Raw genomic sequence first — 20,766 nt, forward strand, 5'->3', positions numbered from 1 at the left:
ACCGTCGCGGATCACAGAATCCAAGTACTCCAACGCGGTCATTATTTTTTTAATAACAACACTACATTTTTTAATAGCATCACCAAGTTTTTCCGTACAATCGCCGGCGAAGGCGTCGTCGTTTTGCCGCATTGAGTGGCATTCGTCCATCGATGCGACCGTCAATAAGATAGTCCAATTCAATTTCACGCCATAAGCGCAACCCATCATCGGAGACAGCATTCGCAGTCCGTCTATTGCATGTTCTTTAGGATTTATAGACCATATTCTACTTAAAAGCATCCGATTCCTTGCGATGCCGAACTCATCGAACCACATGCGGTGCCAATGTTGTACTTGTTGAACACGATCGAGCAAATCGCTCGGAGATTCTGGCGGATTTCCGCATACTTGGGATGAGAATGCCAAAACAATAGGAATTATTAACTTAATCATTGCAACGTTTCTCGTCTTACGACTTTTAGACTTAACAAGTGTACTCGAACGAACAAACGCAGTCTATACAAAAAATAAAAATGTCTATATCATTTTCGATTTGCGCCACGTAGTAGAAAACTGTTTTTCGCATAAACTGACTGATGCACATTGCACTTACATTGTTTGCTTAGAGCGTATGAAAATCTAGTGTCCATGTCAATACGATCAATTTATTATTAAAACGTCAAATTTTATAATTAAAAAAGTCTGTACAGTGTGACGGGGTATAGTGCATTTCGGGGAAGAGGATAAAATCACTTACAAACAAACGCTTTGATGATAACTTGCAATCAATGCACCTCACTCCAATAATTTCTTGCTGTGCTGGTTTATTCTGTTCTTGGTTGGATCTGTTCTGGTTTGAACATACAACCACTGAACTTGTACCAAGTACTTGTCTGTACAAGTCATAGAAATATTATTTTCAACATTGAAGTTAAATGTATGTAAGTCAACGCTTCGACATGATCTTTTTATGGCATCGTCTGAACTGGAACAATTAGATCTATTTTAGTCGATAACATTTTATTAGACTAGCTGTGATAAGAATTTAACTTGTATACTGTTTCAACTGGTCAGGCTAATTCTCCTTAAAATATGTACTTAAACGGTTGGGTGTATGCATTTGTGCATGTAATTGCTATGCACAAAAAATTGCATCCGAAATTATGACCAGTTCCTAAGGATTCGGGTGGTAAAATATCAACAAACTCGGTCATAAGTGATTTTAAATCAAATTCCGAATAATGCATTTTTTTGTGAAAAAAAAATATTTCTATGACTTGTACAAACAAGTTATAATATAAATTTTATTTTTTAGCTAAAAAAAAATTATACAAGCCAGTCAGATTGTTTTAATTTATTTCTAATTAAAAAAGTTAACAGAGTATATTATATGTATATAATGTATGCGTTCCAAGCAACCACTTAAGAATATTACTCTTCGTTATTCTTTCATTCTACTGGTTTATTTTGAATAGATAAGGTGGAACAGTATGAATACACTGTATGAACCAGCCCAGCAATCGCACACCTAACCTTAAGTACATTTCTTTGGGAAAATAAGCCTAACCAGTTGAAAAAGTATACAAGTTAAATTCTCATCACAGATGGTCTAATAAAATGTTATTGAAAAATGTCATACTTTCACCAAAATAGATCCAATTGTTACAGTTCAGACGATGCCATAACAAGATCATGTCGAATCGTTGACTTACATTTTACTTCAATGTTGAAAATAATGATGCTGCGGTTATATAAACTAAATACTTGGTTATATAAATAATATTTTATAAAGTTTTTTTTCAACACTTGAATTAGAAATTTTGTACCTCAAATTGGCAATAACATTTAGTTTAAATGTCATATTTGATGTACCATGATGAATCATTACTGCATTTTTTCAGGAACTCATACGTGTATTATTATGTTTTTTTTTTTTTTTATTAATCGCAACATGAAAATATGTGATTTGTATTTATTTCTTATTTTTATACATCTGCGCGGAACGAGTTGGGGGGGAGGGGGTTCTATGTACACTATAATAATATTGATGTAAAAAACAAAAAAATAGTAGGTAAGTATTAAAAATTCATAATATTCTAAAAAGTCGAAAATTAGGTAAACATAGAAAAATAAAAATAAAATATATAACATACGATGACGTTTTCTTTGAAAATTAAAAGTATTATAAATAAAAATATTTTCGAATATATATATATTATTAAACAACTATAAATATAAATAAAAAAAAATTTTAATATATTATATACACATTACACACATTCAAAAAAGAGCGGTCCTCCTTATCGGTTATCCTTATCTCCTTATCAATGGCGTCTTGGCGGCGGCTTGACCGGCTGTTTCTTTTGCCGTTCCAGGCACAACGGTATGTGCCTGGTGGCGGCGTTGTCGTTGAACTTGCGACCGCAGTGCGGGCAGGGCGTCAGGTCCGAAGTGTCCAGCGGAGGCGGAGGCGGAAGGTCTGACAGTTTACCGCCCTTGGCCAAGTGCTGTTGAGCCATCCTGGCGTTTCTTATGTTGGCCACGAACTCCTCGTGTTTCTGTCTCCAGCTGGTCTTCTTGTGCGCAGGCGCAGGCGGCGGCGGCGATGCCTGGGAAGCACACGGGGAAAACCCATTATTAAAACATACAATCCGGTTAGGTTTGGTTAGGTTAGGTTAGGTCTTGGATATGTCTTTGGACTTGCAAGTCGATACCAGGGTATTGATCACACAAGGTTAGATAGTTAGGTCGGCGAGAGGAGAGGAGATGAGGAGAAGAAAGCGATGATAAGAGAAAGCCAGAATCAGTGATAAGAGATTAGCGATATTCGGGCAGCTGATAAGAGTCGCGTCGTTTAAATAATTACTAATAAGTCAAACCTCATCTGCCAGGTCATCGTGACATCTCAGATATAGACAATAACTAGATTGTCGACTAGATAGTATGTTGGCAATAAAGTTTAGTGAAGCAAATTTTCCGCCATCTTGGCTGTGGGCTCAGGAAATTTTATCAATGTTTTATTATACATATGTTTACCAAAATGGCCGTTTGTTCGCTGTTATCACAAGTGGGCAATCTAGTTTATTAGCTGTGTCGTGACACAGTATTTTTAGTACATTATTCTCATTTTGAAAAATTAATAAAAAATGTATGCGTTACCGTTTAAGTTTCAAAAGATGCTATCAAAACAAAAACTAAGCTGGTAGGGAGAAAAACAAAAACAATTGTGAAAATTGAGATCACATTGTATAAATATATTATGAAGAAAAAAAATCTAAATTTCTTATTAAACCCTAGGTATGAGATATTGACTGGTTCACCGATAAAATGATCACTCTGTATATCTCGCTCCTCTCTCCTTTTACTTTCTATTGTCACGACACAGATTATAATTTATATTGCCCACTTGTGATAACAGCAAACAAACGGTCATCTTGGTCACAGGATTTGTATGTATAGATATTATATATATACAAACATTTTTGGTAAACATATGTATAACAAAACATTGATAAAATTCCCTGAGCCCATAACCAAAATGGTGGAAAATTTGCTTAGCTAAACTTTATTGCCAACATACTATCTAGTCGACAATCTAGTTATTATCTAATCTGAGAGTGTCACGATGACCTGACAGATAAGGTTAAACTAATAGTAAATATTTATACGACACGATGCTTATGAGCTGCCCCAATATCGCTGATCTCTTATCTCTGATCTTCTCTTTCTCTTATCATCACTTTTGTGTCCTCTCCTCTCACCGACCTAACAATCTAACCTTCTGTTGTCGCAATGACAATAGTTCCAGATAGACCCCCAGCCGAAAAACATATCCGTTATAACAGTAATACATATTGCTAGACAACCTGTTGAGTAGACAACCTGCAACCTACCATTAAGTAATACGATGTGTCAAAAAGATTATTTCTACTTGGCAAAAAAACAATGATAAACACTCTAATATACCTAGTACTTTTCTAGGATAGCGGTAGAACATAATAATAATATGCTAAATACCTACATTATTATGTTTAGAAAATAAAGTATCTGCTAAGAATGCCCATAGTTTTGAAAATCGCCACAAACTTAGATTACTTAGGTTACTTGTTAACTTGATAAGACTCCTCAAAGTGAGAAAACTAGGTTTTTCTATCTATACACTTTTATTCGACACCACATTTTTCTACAAAAAACAAAAGAATGGTTTATTAAAATTTACAGCAAAACTAATATTTCCTTAATAATAATTAACAAAGTGTAAGGATAAGTTTACTTTTTGTAATATAATCCTACTATAACTGTTCTGTATTGTGTTTTTCATAAAAAATTGCAACGAACAGCTTAAAAATTTCACTTCAAAGTCGGGAAAAACTGCCATAAATGAGTTATTTCACAATTACTAAAAATAATTGTCATTTTTTTTTGTCAAAATTAGTAACATTGTAAATAGTTCATTGTTATTTATAATTTTTTTTTCTTTATTTGAATCTTTATAACTAACAATTAATTTTAACGATTAGCAGTATAGAAAATGGTTATGAATAAAATTGTAAATTTGGAATTTGTAATATAAAAAACTCTATTTATTTTTACATTGAGTACTATTGTCTTATACTTTTTTTAATACATTTAAAGTCGTTAACTCTGCGATAAAAATAATAATAATTATTATTATTATTATTACTTGCAGCTATTACTAAAGGCAATCATATCATATAGTTTTTTAATAAACCATTGTAATATATAATATCAATATTTTTGTTACCAGTGGTGTCTTACAAAAAATGTTAACTACCCCTTGCACTTCGCTAATTATTTAAGACAATTTTAAAAGGATTTTTTTTTATAGAAGTTTTTAATAAAATTGTATAGATAGAAAAAAAACTAAAACTCTTTATACTTATAACGAGGAGTGTGAGCGGTGAGGAGTTTTAGTATGTTAATAATTACTCCAAGATGGATAGAGTTTTTAAAACTATGGGAATTTTTTCTGTTATAGAACGAACTTTGATACTTTTTTCTGGAACTTTACTTTTTCTTTGTAACATAGTAAAACATTAACAAGTATTTCTAAACAATCAGTAAAACCATACAGTGACAAAATATTGTTTCCGAATTCAACAATAACAAAAAATGATAACACTCCAATGGTTTTATTTGATGAAATATGTAAAATTAAATACAGAACGAGCAATGACACACAACACTACCAACCCCGATGCATTGTACCTACCTACCTATGGCTAGCTGTTATTTTACATGAAATAAATATGTGACAAGGCCACATACGGTTTCTATTTTATATACCATTATTGTCACCTGCCAAAGTGACTAACGAGACAGTACACCTTGAAAAAACCATTTAATAGACATACTTTATTGTTTAACGTCAAATCGTCTTCTCGAAACTACATTGTACTTGCAAGATATACATCTACAAACCTATACAAGCAAGGTTGTCCAAATTTCAGTGATTTTTTTCCAAATAAATAATTATATTAGTTAAAAAAAGTTTCTAAGGGAATTCATACTTAAATTAGTAAAAATATTACATCATTTTTTTGGGCTGTTTTTAAAGGGTTTTTAAGTCGGTTGTCAAAATAGCAACATACATAATGTTACAGAAATTTTCCTAAACCCCAAAAAGAAATTGTCCTTAAGTTGTACTGATGTAAGACGGTAAAAGATCAGCATGTCATAATTATGATGAAATGTTGGTACAGTGTTTGATAACATGCACTATAAGGTGTTTGGTGAACAAGTATAATATGTGTACAAAAGAGCAATGTTTGAACGTAAGACATTAATATATATATATTATAAAGTTTAAGCCTGTAAAACAATGTCTTTCAATCAAGCACTGACAATGTTTATGACAACCCTGTTGAGTTTGAATTCAATCGGTCGATTCGTTTTTGAACGAACCTTAAAGTGTGTTTTGAGAAAAACACGTTTAAACATTGAACTTTCAGGTTCAATCTGCACCTGATGGCACCTAGTGTACCTAAAAAGTATGATAATTAATTAATATTCATTAATTAATATTAATTTTGGTCGAAATCACTTGAAATTTTCGGTGAGTATTTTATTTATCTTATAGTAATTTTTTTAGATCTCATTACGAACTTGGATTTTGCATAGCGCACCAAGTTTTGTTTGTAAATAGTTTGTAGGCTTTGAAAAAAACAACATTTTTTTTATTGTGCATTTTTACTAATTTTTTTTTCAAATTTAACTTTATTTATTTTACTCTTACACTTAATAAAAACAGAAAATTCAAAATTATAGCTGTTATTCATAACTTTATATAGTGCTAAAATTTTAAGACAGTTTTCTATAAACTTAATCAGAAGTACTAAATACCAAGAGATTGTGGTTTTTAAAACATTAGAGGTACTATGCAAAGTCCAAGTCTAAGAAAAAAAATACAATAAATGTATGTACTTTGGTTCTTGTTGTGCAAACCTTTCTGTGTACAAATGATTTAATCAGGATCAATATACCCATTGCCACCTTCTAATTTCGAAAATTAGCTTGACTTGTTAACAATACAAGTATTACCAATCAGACGCCAATGTAGGAATTACAAGTGGTCAATTTTTATAAGGCTATTAAAATAAATGCTAATTTCTGATGTATTGCGTTTAGTCCATGCGGTTAGGACTTAACCTAAGTAAACCTAACCCATTCGGTGTCTCCGTGATGCTAGTTTCAGTTAGTTTCAGTTAGACCTCAAGCCCAGAAAGGTTGTAAGGAGGGGTGATAAGAGATAACGGTATGATAAGAAATCCGCCATCTTTGAGGAAATTAGAACCTTATCACACGAAAATATGTTGATAACAGTTCAAAGTTAAGTAGATAACAGAGAATCACAGATGGATCCCACAAAAATGGCGGACGCCGACTTCAATTCTTATCACTAATTGGCAATCTAACTTATTATATAATAAATATCAGTGGATAAGAAACAAGAAGGGGCGATAAGAGACAAGGAATAGGCGGGTTCCATTGAACCTAATCATGATTTATATTATATTTCTCCAAGGAGAGGAGAAAGTTGTACTAGTTTTTATCTCGTGCCCTCAGTGCTCGTCTTGGCTACCGGCTAAGACGAATAGGTACGGAAGTATGTTTATAATCGTTCACCGTCTTACCTTTTTGCCCTTTGCGCCGATAACGTACGCCTTGGCGTCGGTGCCCTCCAGTCTTTGCTTTGTCATGTCGAAGACTTTTCTCTTTTTCTTTTGCGTTTGCAAACAGACAGTAATGTGTTTGTCTATCCGATCCGAGTTAAAGTCTCTATTGCAATGGGGACACCTTTCCATGCCCGGTGCGATCGGCCTGTCCGGCGGAGGTTTGGCGGGAGCGGCCGCCATTTTCGGTTTGGTCACTTTAATTGTCCTCGGCGGTGACTTTGGAGGCGATTTTACCGCGGCCCTAACCGTGGTCACGGTTATGTTCCTCTTGTTACCGTTCAGCGAGGGCAGCTTAGACGCGTCCGCGGGTTTCGCCACGGGTTTTAGAGGAGGTGCTAAGCGATTGAAACTTTTCTTTTCGCCAATTATTTTCGTGCTAATATTATCACAGTCTTTTTTGCCGTTTTGAGTTGCCAGTGCAGGTTTGTTTTCGGCTCCTCGTGTAGTGGGTGGCAAAATTTTGGACGTTGTCTTGTTCAGTGGCACCTTAAAACACATTCAAACTATAATTATAATAAACGGTGAAAATATATAATACGCGCCGGACGCGATGTGTGATAAATAAAAACAAACACAAAAAAAAAACATCTATTATAGAACAACCATGTCAGGAGACTTGATGGAAAGAAGAAGCGACCATATATTAGTAGGTATGTGGATGTTGTAAACAGTGTGATTGTAGTGTGTATAATGTATAAATATGCGACATGGGTTATTCATTATGTAGTAGCTTTGCAGCCTCGTTAAATTGTACTGTGAAGCTATGTAATTATATTTACATCAAGTATAAACTATATAGGTATCATTATTCATTGTCAAAAACGCATATTTGTTCCGTGGAAGAACTACTAGTTCTTACATTTTTCACTTGTGGTAATTCACTGGTGTTTATATCATATTACTATTATTGTCTAAAGATCAAAAAACCAAATAGCAAATGTGGTCTACAAAAGGTGCCGGGGGTACATAAATAAAGTATACAGGGTGATTTCTTCATTGTGATCCACCCAATATCTCATAAGGTTTAATTGCATTGTTTTTTTCACAGGTCAAATAATGTTTTGGAGTAGGGTAGGAACATGAAAATTTGTAAAAAAATTGTTATCACATTATATAGAAACGCTATGAAAAAAAACAAATGCAGTTATTGATTAAACCCAGTGAGATATTGAGTGGTTCACGGTAAAACCACGGATTAAATAAAACCACATAGTGCACTTCATTGGAAAACGATATATGTTCAAGAAATGATTTTTGATTGGTTTAAACTTGAGGCAGTAGTGCCGAAACGTAAACTGATAAGAATAGCTGATAACAATAATTGATAAAAGACGGTCGATGGTGATAACATTGCAGATGTCACACTGACCTGAGATTAACAAAGTGCACTATCTGGTTTTATATTTTAATCTGTGATAAAACGATCACCCGGTAGACACACACAAGAACCTACATCTATGAATATTATTGTTTTACAATGTGTTTTGTGCTCGATACACTTGTCTAGCACCTACGATGTTGTATTTCAACGGACACACAAATATCTGCATGCACAAAGCCACAATCCGCAAAAGATATATTATTATACATTGATTAACCTGCAACGTGTTTGAGCTATCGTCACTATTAGTGTTTCTATTGTCTGATGTGAATATTAACGACTTTAATTCGGGCGCAGACTGAGCGGTTTTCATCGTTCTGTTGGCCGCAAACGATTCGGACAACAAACGGCCGCCCAAGTTTGGCAGCTTCCCGAAAAGGCTAAAGATCGAATCGTCGTCGCTTTCCAAGTATATTTTCTTACCGAGCGGTTCCAGCGGATAACTTCTGTCCCGGCCCGTATTACTTCTGGTCGTTCCGTGCCGTCTTTGTGCGAATAATTCCCTGACCTAGCTTTCACACAATACACAGTATTCTTGTACACACCGAACAACAGCAACAGAATAAAAAATTCCGACAATGTACAAACCAAAATTAAAACGTATCTGTCAAGCCAAAATATTGCGTTTGACGACATGAAAACTATATTTACATCAAGAAACATTAGTCTAAAAACAAGAAAAAATCTATTCAACACATATGTACGGAGCATTACCCTATACGGGTGGGAAACCTGGACAAGAACGAAGAAGACTGGAAGCGTTTGAAATGTGGTGTTATAGGAGAATGTTGAGGGTAAGTTGGATGGACAGAATAACCAATGTACTGGAAGTACTGGAACGAATAGGCCATATTATAATGAGACACGAAGGATTGTTAAAACTGATTATAGAAGGAAAGAACCACAGGGGAACACCACAGTTAGAATACATTCAACAGACAATAAAGGACCAAGGATGTGACTCATATGTAGAAATGATAAGGAAAGCAGATAATGGAGAAGAATGGAAGATGGCTGCAAACCAATATACGGATTGAAACCATAGAGAGAGAGACAAACAAATTTGGTTTTAGTTTGTTCACTGTGTTTTAGCATTCGATCCGGAGCCGAGAAGGTATGTGGTTTTTAAAATAATGTGTTTTTATTTTTTACTTGGATATTGTTTGTCTTATGGCTGGGGGTCATTCTGAAAATTTGTCCGTCACGGTTTGTGTCACAGTGCTGACGTCATTATAAGGAGGATTATGAAGGTGACTTAACAGAGATAGTGGATTAGAGATAATAGATTGCAGGACATATCCATGTATTGATATATCTGCAAGAAGTGTGAATACTCTTAAGTTTTTTTATATATTAAACTGATATCTTTCTTTTGACGACTCTATGGATCAGACATCGTACCTAAAAGGTGTCTTATCGGTTCGGAAATTAAAAAAAATTCACTCCTTCCACTTTAAAATCGAGAAAATGTATTAAAAATTTGTTATGGAATGTTCTTTAGACATGGTACCCAACCGATAGACCATGAAACAACTATCATAAACCTATTCCCCAAAAAAATGTGGAAACTGTTTCTTTATATTGCCTTTTTATGCGAATCCCCATTCTAAGACTACCTTCATTCTAATTTCTAGATCTTAAGCCCTAGTACTACACTTTAAAAAGCTAAGGTTTATCTTCTTAAATGATAAAGAAAAATGGTTTACCCATTTTGGGGGAAAAGGTTTTAATACCATGTCTAAAGAAAACTATACAAATTTGGGACTCATTTAGCTACTTTAAGTCACTAACAACAAATAAATGTTTAGTAGAAACGCTTTTTTTATTTTGTTCTTAACGTTATTGAAAAATTACTAATTAACTGAAAATAGATTTTAAATTGTGTTTCAATCGATACACTTTGTAAATGTTATGAATTTTTCAAGTTTTTGTACAAAAACAGAACATGTAAGCGTTATAAAAGTTTGAAGCAAATAATTCAATATGAAAATAAATTATTCTTTATTTTATTACTGTACATGTTTTCAAATGTTAGCTTAATGTCGAGTTCAAGTGTCAAATTGCCACGACAATGTGTTCATATGAAGACCCCATCAAGTAGTTATTACTTTATTATTTGCTGTTTAGAGGATATTGTGTACTATTTGCAAGTGTAAAAATTAAAATTCAGCAAAATACCAAATGTAAAATATTGGTTTAAGATATCTTATACCGCTTCGCTTCTAGTATCCTCATTTAATATTCGGTTGAAAATATTACTTATAATAAAAAGTGAAAAAAAATGTGTTTACCTTTCCTTTGACGTTAAAGTCTTTTGAGAAATTTTCTCGTGGAACTGTAACATGTTTTTCCGGAATTTTGATTTGTGGTTTCTCTTTGACTTCTCTAGGCGGAGATGGCATTGCAGTTTTTTTACTCTCCGACAGATGCTTTTGTTGGAACTTACGCTAAAAAAAAAATGTATATATATGTAGGTATGTATTAATATTTGTCAATTTTTTAACATTATTTATTAAATTCAAAAAAACTATCCAAAAGGTTTTGAATTTAATAAATAATGTTATAAATTGCTTACAATAGGTCTGTGATGAGTGATGATTCATTAAGTATAAAAGTGTTTTCACCTCGGAACTCGGAAAGTGAAAACCAAGTAGAAATTAATGATGTAATGTGTAAACATTTTAAAATCAATAAATGTAAAATTTTGCTTAATTTAAAAAAAATAAATAACTCACTAAAAAGAGGTTTAAAGGACATTTTTAAATCGTCTTAGACCTTCAGTCATATTATTCCAGTCTATTTAAGCATTTCAAACGTGGCTTGTGCTGTGTTTAGTATAACAATATATAAATGTAATTTGTTCCCACCAATAATAGAGACATTTAACACGACATTAATTAGCAGCTGTCGAAATTTTTGTGCATAAATCACATCTTTAATAAATATTTGAACGTTGTGAAAACTTTTTACATTGGTTCTTTAGTCGTGAGCACCTCTGATTAAAATTAACCGCCATGCGTTCACTGTGTCTCTTGTTCCATAACTACTACCGATTATAATAACGCTTTGTATTTGTTTTTTTTAATGCATTAATTGAACAAGGATAACGAAGAAAACGCGTTGAGTTAGGTAAACAATTATCTATAGTCACTGCACATTTCAAATCTTGTATACTCCAACGTGAAAAATTACAAAAGTTAACAATAATTAGATGTAATATCATTTATTTTAATTGACTCACTTGCATTTCCAGAAGTCTGGAATTTTGACCGGCCGCAAAAGCCATTGTAGCATATAGTAAACTGAAAATAATCACATCAAAAATAATGTAATACATCATTTAACTACAGTAAGTAATATTATGGAATGGAATTTTTTCCACAAGACAATTAAATTTCATATAATAATAATAATAATATGTCGTGTTGACGTTTTGAAAATAGTTGCAAAAAAGAAATCAAAGAAAAAAACGTACAACTCCTATAAATAAAAAATATTTCAATTGGTGTCTTTTTTTTTGAAAATGTTACATTCATTAATTTTGTAGTATGATAATATGGGACATGGTAAAAATAATCATTTAGTATGCATGACCCATTTTCCGTGTCTACCTACCACTACTTATGTATATTAAAAAAAAAAACTTGTACACCGAAGACACCCACTTATACTTACTTATATAGATATTAACCTTCACATTAGGTTTTTCAAACCAATGCTCGTTTTACCTTTTATTCACTACTGGTGAACGAGAAAGGGTTCTTCAAAAAAAACGAACAATTGAACGGTGTCAGTCGATATAGTCGATATATAGGTGTGTAAAAACTGGGTGAACCCAAAATGTTTACATTGATTAAAATATTACCAATACGTCATAACTCTTGTACCTACTCCTAATAAATATTAAAAAAAACATACTTAATTCCTACACCTTTTGGACAACAGTGGTAAGTTTGAGCTCAAGTCAAATGTCAATAAGTTAGCTAATAGTGTTTTTTAATAACACATGTTATTGTGAAATCAAATGGCATTTTTCATTTATGTTTTAGGTTTTTCAAAAACTTTTCATTTACCTACTTATTATATGAGTTAAAATCATAAAAAAATTATAATTTTCACAATTTTGTCTCTTTATGTGAAATTGTGTATGTGACGATTCTTTTGCATATTACATTAAAAACTAATAAAGTTATTATTTAATTACAATTAAAGTATTATACGTTTTATCTTAAAATTTGGTCAGATACATTTTTGGTTTGGTGTTTATAATAAACGGATCCAAATTTTCGAGAAAAAAACAATTTAATAAAACAGTTGTGTCGATTTCACATACAAATTTAATAGATTTTCATTTTAAATTAGGTATTTCGAACATTCGCCATAACATATACTGAACGTTTCTGTACAATCATAATATTAAAAGTCATCTCTAAATATTGCACTTAAAATAATACTTTTTTTGGCCTGAAAATCGAATATAATCGAATTAAACGACGGTTTTATTTAAACCAATTTTTTTAGCAAACATAATATATTATATAAAAACTACTATTGCTGTGGTATACAATTCGAACAACCCTCTAAATACAGTGATGATATTATTTTCTAATATTTTATGGACTACAATTATTATTATTATCGTTCTACCTATGTAGTTATTATGAAGTAAACGTTGACCACACACCTGGTTTAAAGGCTAATGTGCTATAGCCAAGTGTTTCCCATACAGGTATATTATTACTAAAATTAAATTAAATGAAAATTTGTTAATAATTTCAAAGTGGCGGATCCAAGACATTCGAATTTGGAAAACAAAATAATTATAATAATAATACCATACAACATTGCCCACGCCACGTTATACCACTAAATGAGTCACTACGACGCTTGTGATGTATTATTATTATTATAATATTAAATTAAACCTAATTTATTATTTGTTCACATTATCATGTATTATGCATTTATCTGCGTTACAGGTGTAGGTTTAACCGGTGTATTTTATGTATAATAATAATGTTAGTATTATGTTGAATCGTATCCACCGGAGACAAAAAAAAAAAAATAATAACAATCAAGTATTATATAATATTCGCCTTAGACAATATTAATATCTTGTAACTAATTTATGTGCAGATGTACAATATTAAACGTTATTTTTATTACCGGAATAATAGTGTAGGTTAAACAAAAACAAAAACAAAATATAATAACATTAGTATTGCATCTGATATGTTTTATTAAAGTTTTTTTTTTTCCTGAGAACAAGTTTAAATTCTGCATTCTCATGGCAACCACCGTTGTAGATACACTTTCACATACGTGACCCATCGTGGCTTTTTCAATAAAAAGGTTCAACAACCCTTTTGAGTGATTAATATTGTAAGTATTTCAACCCTTATGTACGTCATAATCGCAAAACACATAACACCGCATACATAAGAAAAGCCTACACAAAATAAAAAAAAACACCACAATCCAAACCCTATTAAACTTTTTTTTTTATTAAGGTTTATATTATTTTATCATCGTCGATTATTCGAAATGGCAAGAAAAATGTCAATTGGATGGATATCACTTTTAATTTATATCTAACAGAGTTTTAATTAAAACACAATATGCTATATTGCGTTGTAGTTGTTTGATAGGTGTTAATGCTTGTTAAGTATTTGATGGTGCCTTTTAATTGTATAAAATATGTCTTCTATTTGGTATTTTTTTTTTTTTATAAAACTTAACGGCAATTGTGGTTGTAATTTTTGTTATAGTGTTGCAATAAGCCCGATTGCTGGTAAAGTGTTAAAATTAATTTTTTAAACCTTATAGATAACCTTAAGATGTGATTATGAGTTAAATTAATAAATTAACAAATCATTTCAGCTTTACTTGGACCTAACACCTATTGACTTGGCTTGTTCTCAAACAATATAAGCATTATAAATTCGATAACTAACAGAAACTTCTTCTTGTACATAAACAAGTTAATTAGGCTTGTTGAGGGAAGATTAAACGGGCTTGGGTTACTAAAACCTTTAAAACTTAAAATTAGTACTGTCCAAAAGAGTTAATTTTTTAGATAATATTACAATTTTTGAAAATTACCAAATGTTTAACAATCTCCCAAATTCCCGCCAATGAAGAGAACAAATCTATATAAACTTTTTATATATTAGGTAACGACATTGTATTGGCACAAATTCCATTGTATTCACTAATTCGATTAAAATATTAGACGTTTATGTTATTTTTTCAATTTTATTTAATTAAATCTACTTGTACGATTTACAAGTGGCATTGCCTCCAACAGGTCATTAACAACCACTAGAAAAATAATTAATTATTTTCATTAACAGTTATTGAACATTTAGAAGCGGGTAGGACTTTAGTACATCCTATTCTACCGTGTTTCTTACTAAATTTATACATATTAAAAAAAGGCTGATACTTAGATGAACCTGCTATTAAACATCTTTTTACATTTTTTTTCCCCCACTCGTTTTTTATATAAAGAAAATACCTATCTAAAACAACAACGAGGCTCGACTTCGACTATGGCTTGTTTAAAAAAAAAACAGTAGCTTAATTTAAACAATTTAAGTATCACAAATAATGGCTTAACGATGACGGTGGTCTGTAGAGGCATGTACAAAATTAACGGCTGTAATAATTGTTGCAATACCACTTAAGACCTTGTAAGTACTCACTGTTTTCATGTGTCAACTTAGACATTAAGCCCGTCGTTAAACGATAACCGGTCATCCTACGCAGAGGAGTCATGGCGGTCACCTATGACCATATTACTGATGACAGATAGACCGAGTGGACGGGTCGTTGTATTTTAAAGTTAATTATTATATTGGGCAATTGTCCGGAAGAAGAATAACATTTTAAAAAAAAAAAAAACCCTAGCTACCGCATTGGCTTATGCGACAAGCGTTTTTTTAGTGCACACGCGAAATGCACGACCGTCGAATCGATCGGAATCGAACCAACTGCCTAATACAAATAGGGTTATACTCTGTACATAATAAATTATTATATTTGTATACACACGAGCATAGTTTATTCGTGTTACTAAGGCGTTTTGGGCGTACAACATGAACACACACATGTCCACACAATTTGGGAATGACCGACTTAACCCGCCGAATTACCAAGATAATATTCTGTCGAATTTAAGATCGCCACCGGCAAACACCATGTCCCGTGTTTACCTTGACTAGAATACAAGTTCAACCCTTTAAGACAATGATAATGTGTGGCGACAATGCAAACCGTACTGTTCTCAGCCAATAGTACATTCATTTGCTTTGATCATTGGAAATAGTACTCATGTTTTGACTGTAGTTTTTCCGAAACATTCGATTTTCATTTTATATTATAATATTATTTAAACTGAATAAGTTGAATATTTCGATTGAGCTAAAGTAAAAACACTTTGTTTATTAAAATGTATTCTGGAAAAAAATATTTGAAAAGCGAGTAACTTCCAAATCTATAATATTTAATATCTATTAAATATTATCTATTTTAATTTTTTAGTATTTTTTTAGAGCTCTATCGACTTTTGAAACTTTAATATTTACTCGATTTTTTATATTAGAAATAATTTGCTAAACATTTTTCACTGGTTAGCTTGATGACCAGTTATGAATAATTACCTTAAACATATTTTAAAAGCTAGGACGTGAGATGGAGTGCGATTGAGTAACTCTTAAAATATAACCTTGAATAACTTTTTAATTAATTATTCAAGACTGGTTTTTCGGCAAATTATTCTTAATTTAAAAAGTTAGTAAAATGCATAAAGTGTTAAGACACAAGGAAAAAAGAAGTATTTTAAAATATATATATAAAAAATATTGACTAACTATTAACTAAAGAAGTATTAAACAAATAATCTTCTTCAACTTGATTAATATTTTTGGTAAATGATATAGCTCACAAAGAACTTTACATTAAATCACATTTTTTTTTATTAGTAAAACATTTATCTGTAAAAATAAGTCATTGTGGTGAAGTTTACATAAGTTTGACCACCTTGTATGATAATGTTATAATTATGTATACACTTATTACATAATTTATGTTATTTTACAATACTAAACCAATAACTAAATATTCATTCATTTTTTTTTTGTATTTTCCAGAGCTCTATAACATTTTAAAACTTAAATGGAAATATATAATATGTTTAATTAGCTTTTTAAAGCAGAAATCATTTTTAGAAAATGTTAACTGGTCGATTATTAATTGTGTATAATTAATTTAAAGTTTAAAACTTAATTTAACTTTAAAACTTTGTACGTCCCGTAATTTAAGTTCCAAAGTGTTTAGAACTATAAAATTTACAAAAACATTTAAAAAATGAATATTATTTTCTATTGTATTTATGTAACATTGATTAAACTGCCACCAAAACGAAAACCTACAAAATTACATTTGTTTTCAGAAGAATTAGTTAAATGATGAGTGTTAAACGGATCACCCTGTACAATGTACAAACAATATAATAATATTTAAACGCCGACATACATTTTTCATTATTTTCTGAGATAAGATTTGGTATAATATATTTTATATATTAATACCGTCGAAAACCAATTACAACCGAAGTTTTAAATTATGTATGTATACATATATTACACTGTACACGGAACCTTGCTATGATTTATAGGTATAAACTTCATTAGAAAGTGTTTTCAAATATTTTAATAATATGTTAGAAGATTAATAAACTTTGTACAATGTGTTTTTACCACCCACTCGTTGGGAGGTACTTTTAATTTGTTTTTTTTTTTTAATATGATATTACCATTGAGTATATATTCTACATACAATATATACTCAATGATATTACCCATTTATTAATACTTAATTAATAACTAAACATTTTTTTTTAAATATATACACCTAGTAAAATACACATGGATTCAATAATATTTCTCTTTTATCGAGTTTAACTTTTTTTTTTAAAGTATTTATTATTTAAGTTTTAGATACATAGGTATGTATTACATCAATATATATATATATTTATGTAATTTTGTTACATAAGTGAATTATGTACATAATTTGTTTTCTGGCAAACTCTCATAAGCAATAATTACATTCCAATAAATTGTATCAAACCAAAGTGTGTTTTAACAAAAAAATTCATATTAAAATAAAATGTTTTATAATAGCATCAGTTATGATAACAGGTTTGATCAGGTGACAAAAATGATATAGCTACTCTAACTGTGTTGGTAGGTATAGGCTATAGTACTAGATCAATACGAATGGATTTTATGGTTAATTTTTTAAACCACTAATTGCTTTAGCTTTTGTACTTGCTCTGTCGCAAAAAAAGCAGAATCCACCGTGCTTTAAACCCTAAAGCCTAGGCCCTAGCCTCTAAAAATACACCTACCTGAAATATACACCTTTTGTGGGACTTAATGTTTGAAAATGACTAGACAACGATTAAGGTGGTTATAAAATGTAGTCTAAACGATATAAGCTAATAATAATAGTGGAATTTCTTTTTCTTGGAATAACAGTGAAAAGTTTGAGCTCAAGTCAAATGTTAACAAGTTAGCTGACAGTGTTTTCTATGGGTATGGTTATTGTGAAATCAAATGGCAATTTTTATTTATAGTTTAGGTTTATTAAGACTTTTCATGTACTCATTATGAGTTATAATAAAAATAAAAAATAAATTATAATTGTTACAATTTTGTCTCTTTATGTTCAATGTTGTGTATGTGACAACTATTATACATATTACATATTATTAACAAATTAAAAATAAATTAAAACAAAAAAGAGCCACAACTAAAATGGAATGTCATAAATTTTAAACTGTAGATTTAACGCTTATAAATTTAAATCATTGGTTAGGTAATCGTTGATGTTTTTCACAGAAACTATAGATAGTAATTTGTGTAATAATTTGTACATAATCAGACCGTCACGAATAAACCCTCTACACCATATTTTTTTTTTCAATATATATTTTTTTAGGTAGTCTTTTTCCATTTTTTTTTTTTTTTATAATTTAGTAGGAAAAATGATCGACAATAACACCGTTTATATATGTATTTTTAGGAATCACGATATTATACCTATATTTATTTATTGATAGCGATCAGTGGAATCATTGTCCGTGACAATGCGTTATGTGTGTGCATTTATAAAACAGTTAATGATTATTCTGGTAAATTATTATTATTATTTTTTTTTTTGCATTTCCCGAATTTTAAGCATATTTTCAAGTTTTTTTTTTTTTGTAGCATGTTTGAACGCATTTATTTTTTCAAGTCATACTTAATTATACAATTGTTACAATTTCAATAGGTACGACGGTTACAATATGTTATGTTATAACACACGTTGATTAGATACAATTAAACTGTTATTTTAGTTTAAATTTTACAATATTTTACCTCGATATTATGATATATAGTTGACAATAGATTGTTTCATTTGCGTGGTATCGATTTACAAGATATGAATAATTTAAGAAGTTTGCTTATAAGGTCAAAAAAAATCGTTAAACCGATTGGTTTTTGGAGAGGAGGAGGGTGGACTCGTTAACTTAGTCGTTTGAACTACTTACAAATTACTAAATACAAGTACGTTAATTTGTAATGTGTGTGTCGACACAAAGTGTTGGGAAATTGATGATTCGGTGTTATTTGTTTTTGTTTATTTCTGGTTAATATTACACTTACAAAAAAAAAAAAAAAGTGGTGCACATAAATTTGTCTTGGATTTTTTTTAGCCATGAATTTGTGAGCATATAAAATAAAAAGAAAATATATCCATTGGGAACACTTGGAAAACGTTTACACCGGCAAATGATTTTTCAAAGTGATGCAAAATATACAATATAACAAGAATTATCGCTTTACTCTCTTACCTCTTGGCCGCCAATCAAAACGAGCACCAAAATTGATAAAAAATATTGTTATGATAACATAATTTACAAATTTTCGAACGAAACACTTTTAGAAATGTTGTAATTTACACTAATCGAATAAAAAAAAAAAAAAAAAACTGTTAAAATTTGATTTTAAATTACAATTTTGACAACCGGGTTACCTACTACATTGACATGACAACGGAAAATAATGGCCAACACAATAATCTGATACCAAAGTAAAGCTCGGATGTTTATGAGACATTATCAGCAAACTTATATTTGTATATTTGACATTTTTCAGAGCATATTCTATTTGCCAATAACGTTTGTTTCTAGATTTTGTGGCATATCATTGGTATGAATATAAGAATAATTAATAAAAAAAAAAAATGTAGCATTTTATCATAATATATTTTATGATAAAAATACATTGTCCAAAATGTCCAAAATAATGGTCATTGTTTTTTTTTTTTTTAATTTCAAAAAACACCATCGAAATAATTATTATTGTAACGCAATGTTGTCCCGATAGATATAAAATAACTTTTAATTAAACACTGTGTAAAATGCATTTGTGGTCAATATAGCGTCCGAGCTTTACTGAAAAACTTGAGTATATTTTAGAAAAATATTATCGTTAGGCCGGTTAAGTAGGTATACTCACCGGTAATCTTATGGCATTGGAAGAAGAACAAAATAAGTTTCTTGTCGATGGTGGTTTTTTGACGAATTGCACGAAACGACCGACTGTCTTGTGTGTGTGTGTGAGTGTAGATTGTAGATTGTTTAATGTCATAAAAATAAAATGGTAAATACTAGCGAGACCCACGTGGGCAGCGCTTCGATAATCGTCCGGTCGCTTTGGGCCGGTGTGGGAGAACTGGAGGTTGTTAGTCAGGTACCACATGATATTCCAAAACCATATAGTAATATAGCGATTATTGTACTGTACGGCTTGTCCCTACTACCATACACTACTATTAATAATAATACTACTACTACTACTACTACTACTATCACAACTACTGGTAAGTGTGTACACAGTTACTACCCAAGATCACATATCGTACACTATACAGAGTGATCGAAGCTAGAGAAGGTGAAAATAGATACATTGCAATTTTCTAGTACTACTTTTTTAAAAAATATTTTCTAGTTATTTTTTTGAACAACAGACGGCTTATTCGATTTACAACGCGGTTAACGAATATTAGTTGGTACAAACGATAGAGATGACTAACATATTGTTCTCTACGCGTTCAATAGAAGACAAACGATTTAAATAAATATAATAAGAATAA

At 30.9% G+C, this 20,766-nt stretch overlaps 1 protein-coding gene across 1 annotated transcript; it reads right to left on the reverse strand.

The window, feature by feature from the left end:
• Positions 1-1,952: 1,952 nt before the first annotated feature.
• LOC126847972 (zinc finger C2HC domain-containing protein 1A-like) lies at positions 1,953-20,414 on the reverse strand. Its single transcript, XM_050588434.1, has 5 exons — positions 20,130-20,414; positions 11,801-11,861; positions 10,851-11,006; positions 7,137-7,664; positions 1,953-2,591 (listed from the first exon to the last, which is right to left on the reverse strand). Exons 2-5 carry the CDS (start codon positions 11,843-11,845, stop codon positions 2,307-2,309), a joined length of 1,014 nt encoding a protein of 337 aa, XP_050444391.1. The 5' UTR covers positions 11,846-11,861; positions 20,130-20,414; the 3' UTR covers positions 1,953-2,306.
• Between the last annotated feature and the right edge of the window lie 352 nt (positions 20,415-20,766).

The sequence above is a fragment of the Adelges cooleyi genome, unplaced genomic scaffold (assembly GCF_023614345.1).
Source record: "Adelges cooleyi isolate 19-005CV unplaced genomic scaffold, UGA_ACOO_1.1 ACOO_flye_CR_arks_rails_tigmint_CR_PRNA_14, whole genome shotgun sequence".
Classification (NCBI taxonomy): domain Eukaryota; kingdom Metazoa; phylum Arthropoda; class Insecta; order Hemiptera; family Adelgidae; genus Adelges; species Adelges cooleyi.

Excerpts from the sequence above, each read along its gene's own strand:
- LOC126847972 (XM_050588434.1), bottom strand. The coding sequence starts at position 11,845 with ATGGCTTTTGCGGCCGGTCAAAATTCCAGACTTCTGGAAATGCAA. Across the intron at positions 7,665-10,850 it reads ACTTTAACGTCAAAGGAAAG|GTGCCACTGAACAAGACAAC; the intron begins GTAAACACATTT and ends ATGTGTTTTAAG. Across the intron at positions 2,592-7,136 it reads TCGGCGCAAAGGGCAAAAAG|GCATCGCCGCCGCCGCCTGC; the intron begins GTAAGACGGTGA and ends TGTGCTTCCCAG.